This window comes from Arctopsyche grandis, chromosome 2, assembly GCF_051622035.1.
Source record: "Arctopsyche grandis isolate Sample6627 chromosome 2, ASM5162203v2, whole genome shotgun sequence".
Taxonomy (NCBI): Eukaryota; Metazoa; Arthropoda; class Insecta; order Trichoptera; family Hydropsychidae; genus Arctopsyche; species Arctopsyche grandis.
Genome location: NC_135356.1, coordinates 26,168,142 through 26,186,544, shown reverse-complemented (window position 1 = coordinate 26,186,544; position 18,403 = coordinate 26,168,142). Strand labels below are relative to the sequence as shown.

The following is an 18,403-nucleotide window of genomic DNA, read 5'->3' as shown; positions in this document are numbered from 1 at the left end:
GATTTCTGTATCCTTTTATTATTTTTATTATTTTACTAGATTTCTGTATGTACAGTGTTTTTGTAATAAGAATTTGTGGGATCCTCGTTCAAACACTGGTTTTAGTTCCTCATTTTTGGATATTTCAATAAATTGCCCCTGTCCTGGAATAGATACATCTGAGTTTGTGAAAAATAATCTCTCATTTATGGCATTCCTTTTGATTTTATTTACTGCTCTAATGACATAATCTAGTGAGCTATATAAGCGTTCAATAAGATCATAATGAACAATTAATACATTCAGTATAGCTTGTTTTAAGCATGCCAGAAAGCCTCGGTGTCGTTGCCGTAGCACCGTCAGTAGCAACGGATTTTTAATTATGTATTTTAACTTTCATAATAATGAAAATGTGTTTTCTTTATATTTCTTTCGCGGATCACCCGACGCTGTCTATGCACCCCCAAATTATTTTTAATTTGTTACAGACCCCCCCAATCGTCCAATTATACAAAATTGAAATATAAGAAACTAAAAAATATTTATATAAATCAAAATCTGTTGTAAATAAAATTGTTTAAATGTGATAAATTAAAACATATATAAATTAAATTAAATTTGTCCACCTCAAAACTCTAGAATAAAAGTACTAATTTCGGTCTAGATAAAATTATTAAAAAAAAAAACAAGTGTTTGAATTTTATCATATATGTATGTACATGTAAAAAAAGTTTTAACCTAATCTGTTAAGTGGTTTAGGAGATAAGTACATAATTGGATCCAAAAAGTCAGATAATGATATAAACTTTTAAAAGCACATACATGTACCTACTGCATTAATTTTTGTTACACGGTACTAATACTAACGGTGTCTACTAATATTGTATATGCTATTTTTTTTTTTTTAAATAAGCGCCTTTCTGACAGAGAAAGATTGTACCTCCTGTTGTACATCTGGTTCAACATATACATAACTATTCATTGTATTATTAAATATCTTGTCTTGTTGGTCACCAAATCACCCCACCACCGACTTGGCCTGAATTATTAGATCTAGATTATTTTGATATATTCGAATGTACATGTATTGTGGATATTCTTATTTTGATTTGTATCTCATGTTATATTATAAGCATCTGATCATATGCATGTTAAAGTGCGATAATTTGACTACTACAAATTCTGTCTTCCATTTATTCATATTCATAAAGGTTTGAAAGTATAAAAATATTTTTATTTATGCAAACTGACATAAATCCTGGAGTATATATGTATATACAAACATATACGACAAATGTACATAAATATGTACATATATTTATATAAAAAACATTAATTTTTAATTTATGTATAATATAGCCTTAGTCTATCAATGTATGTACATATGCATGTATGTATGTATCTACATACATACATATATATGCAGGGCTTTTTTTGTCAAATAATGCAGTGTTTTGTTGCATTTTTAATGTTTCAAAAGCAATCAGACAGTTTTCTTTACTAAAATTTTTGACAAAAAATGAGTTCCGGCACTATTGAAAAAAATCCTTGCATATGTAAATATATATATATATATATATATATTTATGTGTGCATGGTGTGTGAGTGTGTGTGTGTGTGTATAGGTTTATGTGCATGTCTGCTACGCACAGCCGCAGTTTTTGACTTGAAATCACCAAATTTGGTATACCATCTCAAAGTACCCTAACTGAGATCCTAGACTAGTTTTAAATTGGCTCAAAATTATTCTAGGATCAAAATCGAAGGGCTCCCATATAAAAACACTCGTGATATATATGGTACGGTATCTTACGATCCCTTAATAAGGATTTTAAATTAACTTCAGTCATGTTTCTTTTTTTTGGAAAACTTTGGGTGCGTCACTACTTTGATTTCCTAAATAATAATTGCTGAAGAAAATCATTCTCTAAATATAATAAAAATAATATAAGATTAAGGATATAATGAAAATTTTTCATTTAATTATTATCATTTTACCTATGTATATATTTTGTTAGGACATTCCATATTTCAGACTATTGAAAAGTTATTATACCTATATAAAAAAAGTAAAAAGGAGATTGTGTAGTTCTTAACGACTCAATAATAACAAATAAATCAATGTCAAAAAAGTATATTTCGACAAAAATAATGATCTACATTTTTTTTTTTAAAAAATGTAGATAGTACATAAAAATACATTAAATTAATAATTACTTTTTCTTCTTCTAATGCCGAATCCGTATTCGGACGTAGGCGACTACCATGGGCAGACATCGTTTATGGCCCGTGCATCCTCCGGTAACACCACATTTCAAAGGACTCTATCCTGTTCATGGATGCCACTAACAGTGTCCACGTTTCGCATCCGTACAGCAACACCGACCAAACATAGGAGTGCAGGACTCTTAAGCGCAATTTCATAGAAAACTTTCGACAACACAAAACATTTTTCATGCTGCCGAAGGCATTTCTTGCTATTTCGATCCTTCTTCTTATCTCCATTTCGGAACTGACGTCCGTATTGATCATTGCTCCTAGGTATTCGTATTGTTCGACCTGTTCAATCATTTGTCCGCGCACACTCAGGTTTAATGGATCCGTCTTTTCTTTACATATGACCATTGATTTTGTCTTGTTGATATTAATAGACAGACCCCATTTTTGACATGAATGATCAATTGTGATCAATAACGATTGCAGGTCTTCGGCACTCTCAGTCAATATTGCCGTATCATCAGCGAAACGGATATTATTTATAATTTCGCCGTCTATTTTTACTCCTATTCGACTATCGACTGTCTGGTTGAACACCATTTCCGAATACAGATTGAAGAGCATGGGTGACAATACACATCCCTGCCGTACCCCTCGACTAATTTCTACTTTTTCGGTTTCCAAGTCTTCAACCTTCACAACAGTAGATTGGTTCCAATATAGGTTCTTCAAAAGGGCGATATCCTTTGCATTTATCCCAGTTTGGTTTAGTGCATGGGTTAATTTGTCATGAATAATTACTACATGCAATAAAACTTCTAGAATAAATCCACTTAATAAATTTTCTTCTGATGCTTTTATGATAAAAAAAAAACATAAATTGAAATGCAACACGTTTATGCAACAATGAAACTTACAGAATGAATCAGTATTGAAAAAGTGTGTCTCCAGGTAATTTTTACGATTCCATGATAATGCATAAAGATGCATGTTCTTGACGGTTCCCTGAAAGATGCACTAAATTGCACTGAATAGTAGCGCAATTTTCTAATTTTCAAAGGCGCTCAAAAATAACTTACGCAATAGAATTTCACAAAAAAGGTTAGCGCCCTCGGATAACATACAACTACCCCCTGACGCATTTTGGGTGTTTGGAGAGTGCAACTATCTCGATTGCATTTTTCAGGTCACCGTTCTTGACATTTTGATTGAACAGTTCCATTTCCGGTCGTCCGATTTGTATATATTTTTTTAAATTATTACTATAATTATAAAATACCATGATCTTCAGCAAATTTATCGTGTTATCTCACTTTAAACTGAAACTAAAAGGTAAGAAAGTTCACTTTGCTACACTGAACAGTTTTGGAAAAAAATACGATAAACTATGAAACAAAATAATAAAAGTATTACTTCAGATTGGAAAAACATATTTAATAAATAATTTATTTGGAATACTATATATAAAAACGGACTGTCGCTAAATATATATATTTGTATATTTGTATATATGTGACGGACGATCAACCCTCAACCAGTATGGGGAACAATTTTTTTTTTTTCATATTTTTCATTTTTTCAGTTTTTTCATTTTTTTCATTTTTTCAGTTTTTTCATTTTTTTTTCATTTTTTCAGTTTTTTCATTTTTTCCGTTTTTTCATTTCTTCAGTTTTATCATTTTTTTCATTTTTTCAGTTTTTTCATTTTTTTCATTTTTTCAGTTTTTTCGGTTTTTTCAGTTTTTTCATTATTTTCATTGTTTCAGCTCAATCTATTCTGTGATTTAGGAGAGAAAAAAAATTCAAAGGAGGATACCTAGTTTTAGTCTAGTATATGGCACTGAGAATAAAACATGGACAAAGCTCACTCAAATTCATTCTGATTGACACGGTAAAATATAAGTCTTGCGTTAAATTTTTATAGAATCTATAATGAAAAATGATAATCATCTAAGTTGCTGTCCCTCGTTGAATGCTTTATAATTTTTTAGAATAAGTTTAGAATTAATTTGCAGAGGATTAGAGAAGGCCATTATTTTCATTATTCCACTCCAGCTTCACTTCAGTATGGAAGTTTTTGCTCCAGCTCTGCTCCATATTTCGCTCTGTGCTCCAGATTAAAAACTGTACAATGAATTATGTGTACAAATATTAAATTAAACATAAATAGTTTTCAACAAGCTATATGGCAAATCATCCGTTATTGTTTGCCTCTTCTCGCTTCAAATTAATTTCAACGCTGAAATAGTTGCTCAATACTCGTTTGAGTAGTAGGCATACTTGATGCAACTCAACATGCATCTTTCATATGATTAATTTATATTGGTATGGGGGCGAAAGGTCACAGGACAACCGGTCGCTCTAAATCGGTCACGCGTGATCACCCGTCACACTAAAACTGGTCACGAGAAAACTGGTCACAACCTAAAACTGGTCACGAGAAAACTGGTCACACCCTAAAACTGGTCACGAGAAAACTGGTAACACCCGAAAATTGGTCACGAAAAAACTGGTCACACCCAAAAATTAAAAATTGGTCGAATTTTTGGGTGTGACCGGTTTTTTCGTGACTAATTTTTCAGTGTGACCAGTTTTATCGTGACCAGTTTTAGTGTGACGGGTGATCACGTGTGACCAATCTAGAGCGACCGGTTGTCCTGTGACTGGTTCACATATGACTAGTAGTCCGTTTACCAACATCTTACCCCCTACACTCCCCGGACGTAGTTTCCCGGGCATGCGTAAGTTAAGGTTGTCAACTGTTATATATGTATAGTCAAATAAGATGAGGTTAGTAAATAAAAAAGGGAACTTTTAAACAAAAAATTGTTTATTTTTAACAATTTTCTTTATAATTGAACGATAGCTTCAGCAGCTGTAATGTGTGTATATGTATGGGTGACCAGCGGCTGTGTGTGTGTGTGTGTCGTCGTCTCGATCAGCTTGCTCTGGAACGGTGCGGGGTGGGGGAATTATACAAAGAGTAACGGTTATGATCTCGTTTTTATTGATGAATAGATGGCACGCCGGGAAGTTTCTCGGCGCCTGTGCCCCTTTATGGCGGAGGCTGTGGCTGGTCAGGAAGGGTAGACCAGCCACGCCAAGACCCTCTCGGTCGGAGTCTCACGAGCGTCTGAGAGCTCGCCGTGTTCGAGTATAGTCGGTAGACATAGTCGGTGAGGCACGATTATGGAAGAAGCCATACTCCTCGGAGGGCTTCTATGATGCCAATGAGCGCTCGCCGTGATCGCTTGGGCGGATCACGGGGCCAGCCTGCCTTAGTTCGAGGCCGGCTTTTACGAGGGACGCTGCATCTGGCGGTCTGCGCCGGGATCACCGGGCGCCGGACCCACGGGAGACTCTGGAGCGACTGACAGATGATCAGAGTAAAAGAGAGAAAACAGGAGCCGAAGCCGTAAGAGGACAACCAACGGCCATGAGGGTTTTTGGCTCGGACAATAATTGTGCTGGTTATTATTAAATTGGAATAAGTCAATCTCGAGTTCGAATTTTCTCATGATTACTAAACTTCATCTATTGTTACTACATACATCGATAAAGTAAATATATGTATACAGTATACATATATTTTTATAAATATTTTATTTAAAAATGAAATATATGACTTATTCCAATTTCATAATAACCGGCACATACATAAATGTACATAATAATTGTTCGGACGCCAGGCATTCTCAATCGAGATGCCACCTATAATTTGTAATTTGTAGTTGCTCGGCGGTAGTGTGGCGTGGTTTCCCCCACGGTGTCGTAGAAAGTCGTATCCGTGGTCTTTGCTGGTGGTCGGCTCTCTGTCTCCCTCTCCCTCAAGTACAGCATGTGTGTGAGTGTAATGTGGGGAGAAGGAAAATGGCGGGAGATTATGTATCAATTAAAACAGGTCTTTAATCTTTTTATAATGATTATATTAACATGTACAGAGAGCAAGCAGAGGGAAAGGGGGGGCGAAGTTTGTGTACAAACAAACAAGCACGGCGTGGTTTTGAGGTTATAGTACCAACACACATGGCTACGTTGTATGCCTTCGATACGAAGACAGACCAGGCTACCTCACTTCAATCCCGGCCGAATACTGGAGCTCGTCTCCATGTATCATGAACATCACCAGTCTCGAACTGGTGATTCAGGAGTGGGGAAACGAACTGCGAGAAATGTGTTCACTCGGCAACGGTCGAAACGGTCGGCACAGTCGGCCGAGTGTGTACGCGTTCGGGCGCTTTCATACGAAATTCAGTATCTCGAAACGCGCACTTCAAAAGCGCTCAATTGAAAGCGCTGACTGTGTACCGGGGGTAATGCGGCCAGTACAAAAAACATCGGGCAGTTTCGAGGTCGTAAGGTCATGAAAGCCGACCATAAGGCAATTGGTCGGAACAGCACATGAAGAAGAAGAAGATATTTAATTGATTATCATTGAATGTATGATGTATATGTAAACTCGGTGAGAGTTTTGAATTTTGTATTTTAATATTGTACTGTATATATCGGCAAGCACTAATCAATGGGGAGTGTTGGAGATTTGTATTTACGTGCTTGCCACACTCACTATGTATGGCTAGAGATGTGCCAGCGGGAAAAGACCTGGGAATAAACCGGGTTTTTTTCCCTGGGAACTTTGGGCGATGGAAATTTTGGGAAAATTGAAGAAATGTATATCAATTACATTTTCAAATCGACACATTTTTAGATACTCGCATTGAGTCAATGCCATTGATACATGCTACATTTGAATGAATCTAAACGTTTTCTGTTTTGTGTTTGAGTCGGATGCTTTACGTAAATAACCTATTAGTTTGTGGGAATCTCGTCACATTCATCAAAAACATTTACTGCGACGCAGAATACATTCCCAAAACCAGTCGAAGCACACCTGCAGCCATTAAACTAAACTCAAGCGGAACGGTGCCAAAACCTTCGAAAAAGTTCCACCCCTACCACTCGAGCGGAACCAAACCAGTCGAAGCACACCTGCAGCCATTAAACTAAACTCAAGTGGAACACCCCTACCAGTCGAGCGGAACCAAACCGGTCGAAGCACACCGCAGCCATTAAACTACATCGAGCGGAACGGCGCCAATCATTCCAGAAAATTCTACCCCTCGACAAAAGCACATTCCTCGCTTACGCATCAACAACCACCACCATGGTTCAGGCGATACCAGAAACACTATAAAAGGAGGTACAACCCAAACAATGCCAGTCGACACACAGCAGCAGACCAGTCGACATCCAGCTCCTGACCTGCCACCACTACACTACGCGGACTTGGAAGATCAACCAGCCGAACGAGCCAGTAACACACTGCCGCATCCAGAGACCTTCTGAACATAGCCGAACAACGAGCCAGCAACACACTGCCGCAACCAGAGACCTTCTGAACATAGCCGAACAACGAGCCAGCAACACACTGCCGCATCCAGAGACCTTTTGAACATAGCCGAACGCCGAGCCAACAACACACTGCCGCAACCAGAGACCTTCTGAATCCAGGAAGGCACCTTGAGGAAACCAGCCCCGCCCAAGCTTACCACTAGCTATCTCACAAAACCGACTTCGGGGGTGCTCTCGAGTTGAACATCCCTGGAGTCTGTACATTTTGTCTGTCCTTCGAGCCGGATGTCTTCAGAGCTGGTCTTCCAACGTCGCCGAATCCAGGTTGGTCGTAATTAGCATTTTTCTGTTGTTGTTGCTATTTTTTTTGGTCGTCAACGTCCATTTTGTTTTTTCCCGCGTCCATTTTTTCCTTTGTTTGATTTCGTCGCATTTCAATAATGGCGTCTTTGAGTACGCTTAAAAATACGCGGAAAAGCATTCGCGCTCGGTTAACGAGAAACGCGAATCAATTGGGGGACGATCTGAGCATCTTCGAGCTCAGAATCAGGCTCGAAACAATCAGACCATTACTGTCTGAATTCGAAGCGATCCAAGCTCAGATAAACGAGCTGGACCAAGAAGAGGCGCAGGCCTCCGAATCCGTCGTGGACCTATTTGATAGGGAGCATATGGCCGCCTTCGTGCGATGTACCGAAGCAATCAATTTGCGTGAGCCGCAATTGAGCGCTTCACCGTTAGATGGCGCTAACCTCACAATGTCACCTGTACCGCAATCAAATTCGGCAATAAAATTGCCCCGTTTGGAGTTGCCCACCTTCGAAGGCAACGTCCAAAATTGGCCGCTTTTTTCACAACGCTTCTTGGCCGCTATGGCCGGCGAGTGTTCGCAAATCGCCCGGTTCCAATACTTACTAGGAAGCCTAAAAGGAGAGCCCCAACGTTTAGTTGACGGCTTGGAATTAGCTTCAAATTCATTTACGAGCGCGTGGTCCATTTTGGATCAACGCTATAACAACAAAAAAATTGTTGTTCAGTATCACCTTCAGGCATTGCTTGAAGCCGAGCCAGTCGTGAGCAACAATCACGTCAGTCTGCGTCGTCTCATAGATGATGCCAACATGCATGTACGTGCGCTCGTTAACTTGGGCGTCCGGGTCGAGACCTGGAACGAGATTCTGGTGATGTTTATCACCAGAAAACTCGACCGGAGTACACTTCAGCAATGGGAGTTTCAGACTCCCAAGTATGAAGACTGCACGTTTAGCAAAATAATGCATTTTCTAACGTGCCAGTGCCAATCGATGGCAAATGCCGACTTCGTCTTAAAAGGCGAGTCGAATCCTCGACCAAGAACCATTACGAATCCGAAGGCAGCAGTTCTGCATGTGAGGAGGGAACGCCCCTCCTGCATCAGTTGCAGCGGAAGTCATTATCTGCTAGCCTGTCCATCATTCCGCCAAATGAGCGGTGATGAGCGTAGGTCGAACGCCATAAAACGTCGACTATGTCTCAACTGCTTGAGGCCAGGGCACATAGTTCACGCGTGCCAAACAAAGCAGAGATGCTTCAAATGCGGTCATGCCCATCACACCATGTTGCATGACTCAACTCCATACCAAACTTCGCCTTCAAATAAGGCCAAACATTATCGGAGCCCCAAGAAATCAGAGAACGCCAAACCCGTAAAATCATCGTTGGTTTTACACTCGGTGAGACGCGTATCGCCTTCTCACGCCCGAACTGTCCTGTTATCCACCGTGGAAGTACAAGTTCGCGGCGGAGATGGGCGTTCACACAAGGTTCGAGCATTGTTAGATAACGGCTCCGAACTCAACCTCATCTTTGAAGACTTAAGAAGGCGACTCGCCTTAAAGTCGAAAAGGATGGACGTCAACCTGGTAGGAATAGGTTCAAATAGGACGTCCATTACTAGTGGCGCGGTAATTCGAATTCTACCGCGCATCCCCAATCAGGGCTCCAGTGTTGATCTCGATTGCGCAATCATGCCCGAGATCGCGAATCAACTTCCATCGCGCAACGTGTCCGAGATTCGGAGCCATTTGCCGCTTCATCTCCCCCTTGCCGATCCGTCATTCGATATTCCCGGTACAGTGGATATGGTGATAGGCAGCGACGCCTATCATGCGATGTTACGCAATGGCAAACGTACCATTTTAGTTCCCTCCAAGTCACGCGGTGACAGAGGAGGACGCATCGCGATGATGAATACAGCTTTCGGCTGGATATTGGGCGGCTCTCTAGAAGCGCCCACAGTTTCAAGCGATTCTCGGAATTGCCATCACACAACGGGTCGTGATCCGTCATCTTGTTTTGGCGCGAGACGTCCAGTCAAGACAGTTACGCGTCCCCTGGACGAATCGCGTATTTCCGCGGTACGAAGATTCCGCTTGCCGAAGCGCAATGTACCCGCGCCCTTTAACCCTCACATCTTTCGACCTTCCCAACCGAGCTCCCATAACTCCTGGCCAGTTCCTAGTTGGCGCACCACTAGTTGCGCAACAGCAGGAGGATCTGGTCGATCAGCTCGGAGCGAGGGTGCTACCACACCAGCACATGCAGCAGCGGCCCCTGGCAGACAGGGGCACAGGAGTAGGTCCTACTACTCCTCCATCAGCAACACCAAGCGAGCAGTCCGGCGAGTAGCTCGACTGCCAGTCGAGCAGCACTCTATATATATATATATATATATATATATATATATATATATATATATATATATATATATATATATATATATATATATATATATATATATATATATATATATATATATATATATATATGAGTATATATATATATATATATATATATATACACACAGCTTGGTCTGTCTTCGTCCAGAAGGCAGACAACTGAGCTACGCGTGGCTAACCTCAAAAGGCATAACCTCAAAAATATAGAGTATATATATATATATATATATATACACACATATATATATATATATATATATATATATATATATATATATATATATATATATATATATATATATATATATATACAGAGATCAAGCAGGGGGGACAAGGGGGGGGGAGTAAACAAAGTAACCACGCGTGCCTTTTGAGGTTAGCCACGCGTAGCTCAGTTGTCTGCCTTCTGGACGAAGACAGACCAAGCTGTGTGTATATATATATATATATATATATATATATACTCTATATATATATATATATATATATATATATATATATATATATATATATATATATATATATATATATATATATATATATATATATATATATATATATATATATAGAGTGCTGCTCGACTGGCAGTCGAGCTACTCGCCGGACTGCTCGCTTGGTGTTGCTGATGGAGGAGTAGTAGGACCTACTCCTGTGCCCCTGTCTGCCAGGGGCCGCTGCTGCATGTGCTGGTGTGGTAGCACCCTCGCTCCGAGCTGATCGACCAGATCCTCCTGCTGTTGCGCAACTAGTGGTGCGCCAACTAGGAACTGGCCAGGAGTTATGGGAGCTCGGTTGGGAAGGTCGAAAGATGTGAGGGTTAAAGGGCGCGGGTACATTGCGCTTCGGCAAGCGGAATCTTCGTACCGCGGAAATACGCGATTCGTCCAGGGGACGCGTAACTGTCTTGACTGGACGTCTCGCGCCAAAACAAGATGACGGATCACGACCCGTTGTGTGATGGCAATTCCGAGAATCGCTTGAAACTGTGGGCGCTTCTAGAGAGCCGCCCAATATCCAGCCGAAAGCTGTATTCATCATCGCGATGCGTCCTCCTCTGTCACCGCGTGACTTGGAGGGAACTAAAATGGTACGTTTGCCATTGCGTAACATCGCATGATAGGCGTCGCTGCCTATCACCATATCCACTGTACCGGGAATATCGAATGACGGATCGGCAAGGGGGAGATGAAGCGGCAAATGGCTCCGAATCTCGGACACGTTGCGCGATGGAAGTTGATTCGCGATCTCGGGCATGATTGCGCAATCGAGATCAACACTGGAGCCCTGATTGGGGATGCGCGGTAGAATTCGAATTACCGCGCCACTAGTAATGGACGTCCTATTTGAACCTATTCCTACCAGGTTGACGTCCATCCTTTTCGACTTTAAGGCGAGTCGCCTTCTTAAGTCTTCAAAGATGAGGTTGAGTTCGGAGCCGTTATCTAACAATGCTCGAACCTTGTGTGAACGCCCATCTCCGCCGCGAACTTGTACTTCCACGGTGGATAACAGGACAGTTCGGGCGTGAGAAGGCGATACGCGTCTCACCGAGTGTAAAACCAACGATGATTTTACGGGTTTGGCGTTCTCTGATTTCTTGGGGCTCCGATAATGTTTGGCCTTATTTGAAGGCGAAGTTTGGTATGGAGTTGAGTCATGCAACATGGTGTGATGGGCATGACCGCATTTGAAGCATCTCTGCTTTGTTTGGCACGCGTGAACTATGTGCCCTGGCCTCAAGCAGTTGAGACATAGTCGACGTTTTATGGCGTTCGACCTACGCTCATCACCGCTCATTTGGCGGAATGATGGACAGGCTAGCAGATAATGACTTCCGCTGCAACTGATGCAGGAGGGGCGTTCCCTCCTCACATGCAGAACTGCTGCCTTCGGATTCGTAATGGTTCTTGGTCGAGGATTCGACTCGCCTTTTAAGACGAAGTCGGCATTTGCCATCGATTGGCACTGGCACGTTAGAAAATGCATTATTTTGCTAAACGTGCAGTCTTCATACTTGGGAGTCTGAAACTCCCATTGCTGAAGTGTACTCCGGTCGAGTTTTCTGGTGATAAACATCACCAGAATCTCGTTCCAGGTCTCGACCCGGACGCCCAAGTTAACGAGCGCACGTACATGCATGTTGGCATCATCTATGAGACGACGCAGACTGACGTGATTGTTGCTCACGACTGGCTCGGCTTCAAGCAATGCCTGAAGGTGATACTGAACAACAATTTTTTTGTTGTTATAGCGTTGATCCAAAATGGACCACGCGCTCGTAAATGAATTTGAAGCTAATTCCAAGCCGTCAACTAAACGTTGGGGCTCTCCTTTTAGGCTTCCTAGTAAGTATTGGAACCGGGCGATTTGCGAACACTCGCCGGCCATAGCGGCCAAGAAGCGTTGTGAAAAAAGCGGCCAATTTTGGACGTTGCCTTCGAAGGTGGGCAACTCCAAACGGGGCAATTTTATTGCCGAATTTGATTGCGGTACAGGTGACATTGTGAGGTTAGCGCCATCTAACGGTGAAGCGCTCAATTGCGGCTCACGCAAATTGATTGCTTCGGTACATCGCACGAAGGCGGCCATATGCTCCCTATCAAATAGGTCCACGACGGATTCGGAGGCCTGCGCCTCTTCTTGGTCCAGCTCGTTTATCTGAGCTTGGATCGCTTCGAATTCAGACAGTAATGGTCTGATTGTTTCGAGCCTGATTCTGAGCTCGAAGATGCTCAGATCGTCCCCCAATTGATTCGCGTTTCTCGTTAACCGAGCGCGAATGCTTTTCCGCGTATTTTTAAGCGTACTCAAAGACGCCATTATTGAAATGCGACGAAATCAAACAAAGGAAAAAATGGACGCGGGAAAAAACAAAATGGACGTTGACGACCAAAAAAAATAGCAACAACAACAGAAAAATGCTAATTACGACCAACCTGGATTCGGCGACGTTGGAAGACCAGCTCTGAAGACATCCGGCTCGAAGGACAGACAAAATGTACAGACTCCAGGGATGTTCAACTCGAGAGCACCCCCGAAGTCGGTTTTGTGAGATAGCTAGTGGTAAGCTTGGGCGGGGCTGGTTTCCTCAAGGTGCCTTCCTTCGTCGGTGGTCTGGTCTCTGCTAATGTCGGCTGCTCTGCTATGTCCCTTTCTCCTTCGTAATGTGCGTGGGATGCGTGATGTGGAAAAAGGGAGGAAATTGTATAATAATGAAAACAGGTTGTAATTATGTTTGTATGGTGACTGTATTTTATATATATATATATATATATATATATATATATATATATATATATATATATATATATATATATATATATATATATATATGTAGGAATCTCGTCGTCGTCATCGTCATCGAAACCTTCGAGAATATTCCGCAACAACAAACTACATTCCCGAAACCCAGATGACATGCACCTGCAGTCATTATATTAAACTCAGGCGGAACGCCCCTACCAGTCGAGTGGAACCAAAACGGTCGAAACACGCCGCCACCATTAAAATACATCGAGCGGAAAGGCGCCAAGCATTCCAGAAAATTCGACGCCTCGACGAAAACAAAATTCCTCTCGTACGCGTCAATAACCACTTCCATCAAGCATTCCAGAAAATTCGACGCCTCGACGAAAACAAAATTCCTCTCGTACGCGTCAATAACCACTTCCATCAAGCATTCCAGAAAATTCGACGCCTCGACGAAAACAAAATTCCTTTCGTACGCGTCAATAACCACTTCCACCAAGCATTCCAAAAACACTATAAAAGGAGGTACAACCCAAACCACGCCAGTCGACCCAGAGCAGCAAGCGTCGACACACAGCAGCAGACCAGTCAACATCCAGCTCCTGACCAGCCACCACTTCACTACGCGGACTTGGAAGAACAACCAGCCAGCAACACACTGCCGTATCCAGAGACTTGCTGAACATAGCCGAACGCCGAGCCAGCGACACTCTACCATATCCAGCGACTTGCCGAACATAGCCGAACGCCGAGCCAGCGACACTCTACCATATCCAGAGACTTGCTGAACATAGCTGAATGCCGAGCCAGCGACACTCTACCATATCCAGAGACCGCTGAACGACAAACTTTTGCCAACAATTAATCATACTTGTGTATACGTGTTACTACCAAATAAATACCATATTGAACATAGCTGTATTTAATATCGAACACAGACGAACCTGTCTATAATACATGGCGGACTGGTGGTGAAGAAGACCTTCACAACAAGACTAGATCCCCATACCTGGTGACCCCCGACTAAGAGCCACGCAGCCTTCAAAGCAGTCAACAAAGCAGCCCACAGTGCAGTCAACTTCCAACCTCACCATACCTGGTGACCCCCGACTAAGAGCCACGCAGCCTACAAAGCAGCCCACATCGCAGCCTACATAGCAGCCCACATCGCAGCCTACATAGCAGCCCACATCGCAGCCTACATAGCAGCCCACATCGCAGCCTACATAGCAGCCCACATCGCAGCCTACATAGCAGCCCACATCGCAGCCTACATAGCAGCCCACATCGCAGCCTACATAGCAGCCCACATCGCAGCCTACATAGCAGCCCACATCGCAGCCTACATAGCAGCCCACATCGCAGCCTACATAGCAGCCCACATCGCAGCCTACATAGCAGCCTACATCGCAGCCCACATAGCAGCCCACATCGCAGCCTTCATAGCAGCCCACATTGCAGCCTACATAGCAGCCCACATCGCAGCCTACATAGCAGCCCACATCGCAGCCTACATAGCAGCCCACATCGCAGCCTACATAGCAGCCCACATCGCAGCCTACATAGCAGCCCACATCGCAGCCTACATAGCAGCCTACATCGCAGCCCACATCGCAGCCTACATAGCAACCGCAGACTTCACGCAACCGCAGCCTTCAACGCAGTCTACAACGCAACCCTCAACGCAGACTTCAAACGCAGTCCGCTACATGTCCCCACAACTAGTGACCATGTCAAACAACTCCGCAGCTTTCGCCACAACAAGACGCAACCCGGAGACAACAACCAAATGGATCCACTACTGTTGATCCGCCAGCACCGCTCATCACACCTTCGATGATTCATCACCTCGATGAGCCCATGCAGGACGCCGCAGCCTGCACAACAGCACCGTCCAGACCGACACAAACCTTCACTACCATTGTAACGACCGAAACAGTAACATGGTGTGAAAGTACATATGGACCAGCTACCAACACAACCCGCTGTTGAGTCAACCCACTCCAGCACAACCGGTGAAACAAATCGCCACTAAGCCAACTAGCTCCAACACAACACACCCGCTGCCGAGACAACTAACTCCAGCACAACCAGCAAAACAGTCACGCGAATGACTCCACGCAGAACACAGCAGCCTGCACAACAGCACCATCCAAGCCATCGCAAACCTTCACTACCAACGCAGCTCGCCCAAAATAAGCAACCTGGTAGAGAACAAGACTTGGACCGGCATGCAACACAAGACCCGCTGTCGAGACAACTTTCTCCAGCACAACCGGACAAACAACGACGCCATCGAGTCAATAGACTCCAACATATCAAGATTCCCACAAAATCACACACATCGTTAACACTCACCGGAGAGCCATGTAGGAATCTCGTCGTCGTCATCGTCATCGAAACCTTCGAGAATATTCCGCAACAACAAACTACATTCCCGAAACCCAGATGACATGCACCTGCAGTCATTATATTAAACTCAGGCGGAACGCCCCTACCAGTCGAGTGGAACCAAAACGGTCGAAACACGCCGCCACCATTAAAATACATCGAGCGGAAAGGCGCCAAGCATTCCAGAAAATTCGACGCCTCGACGAAAACAAAATTCCTCTCGTACGCGTCAATAACCACTTCCATCAAGCATTCCAGAAAATTCGACGCCTCGACGAAAACAAAATTCCTCTCGTACGCGTCAATAACCACTTCCATCAAGCATTCCAGAAAATTCGACGCCTCGACGAAAACAAAATTCCTTTCGTACGCGTCAATAACCACTTCCACCAAGCATTCCAAAAACACTATAAAAGGAGGTACAACCCAAACCACGCCAGTCGACCCAGAGCAGCAAGCGTCGACACACAGCAGCAGACCAGTCAACATCCAGCTCCTGACCAGCCACCACTTCACTACGCGGACTTGGAAGAACAACCAGCCAGCAACACACTGCCGTATCCAGAGACTTGCTGAACATAGCCGAACGCCGAGCCAGCGACACTCTACCATATCCAGCGACTTGCCGAACATAGCCGAACGCCGAGCCAGCGACACTCTACCATATCCAGAGACTTGCTGAACATAGCTGAATGCCGAGCCAGCGACACTCTACCATATCCAGAGACCGCTGAACGACAAACTTTTGCCAACAATTAATCATACTTGTGTATACGTGTTACTACCAAATAAATACCATATTGAACATAGCTGTATTTAATATCGAACACAGACGAACCTGTCTATAATACATGGCGGACTGGTGGTGAAGAAGACCTTCACAACAAGACTAGATCCCCATATATATGTATATATATATACAGAGATCAAGCAGGGGGGACAGGGGGGGGAGTAACAAAGTAACCACACGTGCCTTTTGAGGTTAGCCACGCGTAGCTCAGTTGTCTGCCTTCTGGACGAAGACAGACTAAGCTTCCTCTGGTGCACACCGGACGGATACTGGAGCTGGTCTCCAAGTATCGTCACAACCTTCACCAGCCTCTAGCTGGTGATTTCGGTGGCGAGGTGGGCCCCGTAAACACCGGGGTGTTTACGCGCCAAACCGCTATTGACAACTGTCAGTATGTTTGCCAACCGCTGTCTCAGGGTGGCCAGCAAAAAAATATATCGGCCAAATCGTGGGTCGTAAGGCCACGAAAGCCGATCATCAGACATAGTCTGAACAATCCCATCTAAGTTGCCAAGCCAAAATAGCACAATTTAAAATATCAGACTTCAAACTTCGCCAGAATTGTGGGTCATCGCATTGTGATTGATAAGGAGTACGTAAAAGGACACCCGAGACGGTAGCATCTAACCTAAGAACGAAGTTTTTCCCGAGCAGCTCTTATTTGGACGATCAAGTCAAGTGGCAATGTACTTGCAAGAATCTGTAGTGAGTCTGTAGACGCAGTGCGATAAGCCTGGGTAAGAGCGATCAGAGGAAAACGCTGACCACTATTTAATGTACGACAGACCGTCTTTAATTCGACACGATTACTCCAAATGCTAGATGCATACGTCAAAGAGTTCACAAACACAGCATCGAACACCAAGCGTTTGTCATGAAAACCTAAACCCCATGAGCGACCACAGAGACCACCAATACGACCAAAGGAAACCTTAGCTTTATCTAATGTTCTCCCAATATGACCATTGAATGAAAGCCTGACATCGAGAAAAACACCCAAATAAGTGGACTCATTGACAAATTTGATCTTACAGTCTCTGAGGTTGATATTAGGGGCTCTAACAAGAGAACCCTTTGTTAATAAGCACTTGGACTTAGAAGGCGAGAAAGAAAGTTTGTTAATTATGGCCCAATTGTCTAGAAGGTGAAATTCCGCAGTAGCTTTCAATTCCAGCTCAACACGGGACTTTGCGTGCGTTAATAACACGATGTTATCAGCGTACGCAAGCAACCTGCAACCCTCCGGTAAATTGATTGTAAAAAGGTCATTGACGAGAATGTTCTAAAGGAGTCCCCAAACGGAGCCCTGTGGACATCCAATAGAGAGATCCCTGAAACTAACCTGTCCACCGAGTTCGAAAACCAATTTCCTATCCGACAAGTAACTCTGCAGTAAGCATAGTTAATTCGGATGTAGTCCCAGCAGACGCAACTTGATCAATAACATGGGCCATCAGACATTATTAAACGCTCCAGCAACGTCCAACAAAACAACAACTACATACTTGGATAGAGAGTCCGAAGACTCCCTCAAGACACAGCGAATTGCATCAACAGTAGACTTGCCCGATCTAAATCCAAATTGACCATCGGGTAAAACAGAGTTATCGTCAATGAAACTACTGAGCCGACTCGAAATTAGCCTCTCTAGGACCTTCCCAAAAATAGGTAACAAACTGATTGGGCGATAAGCCTTAGGTTCACTAGC

General features: G+C 43.3%; 1 protein-coding gene across 1 annotated transcript; it reads right to left on the bottom strand.

Annotated features, from left to right (window-relative positions):
• Nucleotides 1-13,597: 13,597 nt before the first annotated feature.
• On the bottom strand, nt 13,598-16,708 carry LOC143922570 (uncharacterized). Its single transcript, XM_077445873.1, has 7 exons — nt 16,616-16,708; nt 16,290-16,563; nt 15,742-16,216; nt 15,133-15,554; nt 14,331-15,024; nt 14,005-14,278; nt 13,598-13,931 (listed from the first exon to the last, which is right to left on the bottom strand). The coding sequence occupies exons 2-4, from the start codon at nt 16,483-16,485 to the stop codon at nt 15,359-15,361; spliced, it is 867 nt and encodes a 288-aa protein (XP_077301999.1). The 5' UTR covers nt 16,486-16,563; nt 16,616-16,708; the 3' UTR covers nt 13,598-13,931; nt 14,005-14,278; nt 14,331-15,024; nt 15,133-15,358.
• Between the last annotated feature and the right edge of the window lie 1,695 nt (nt 16,709-18,403).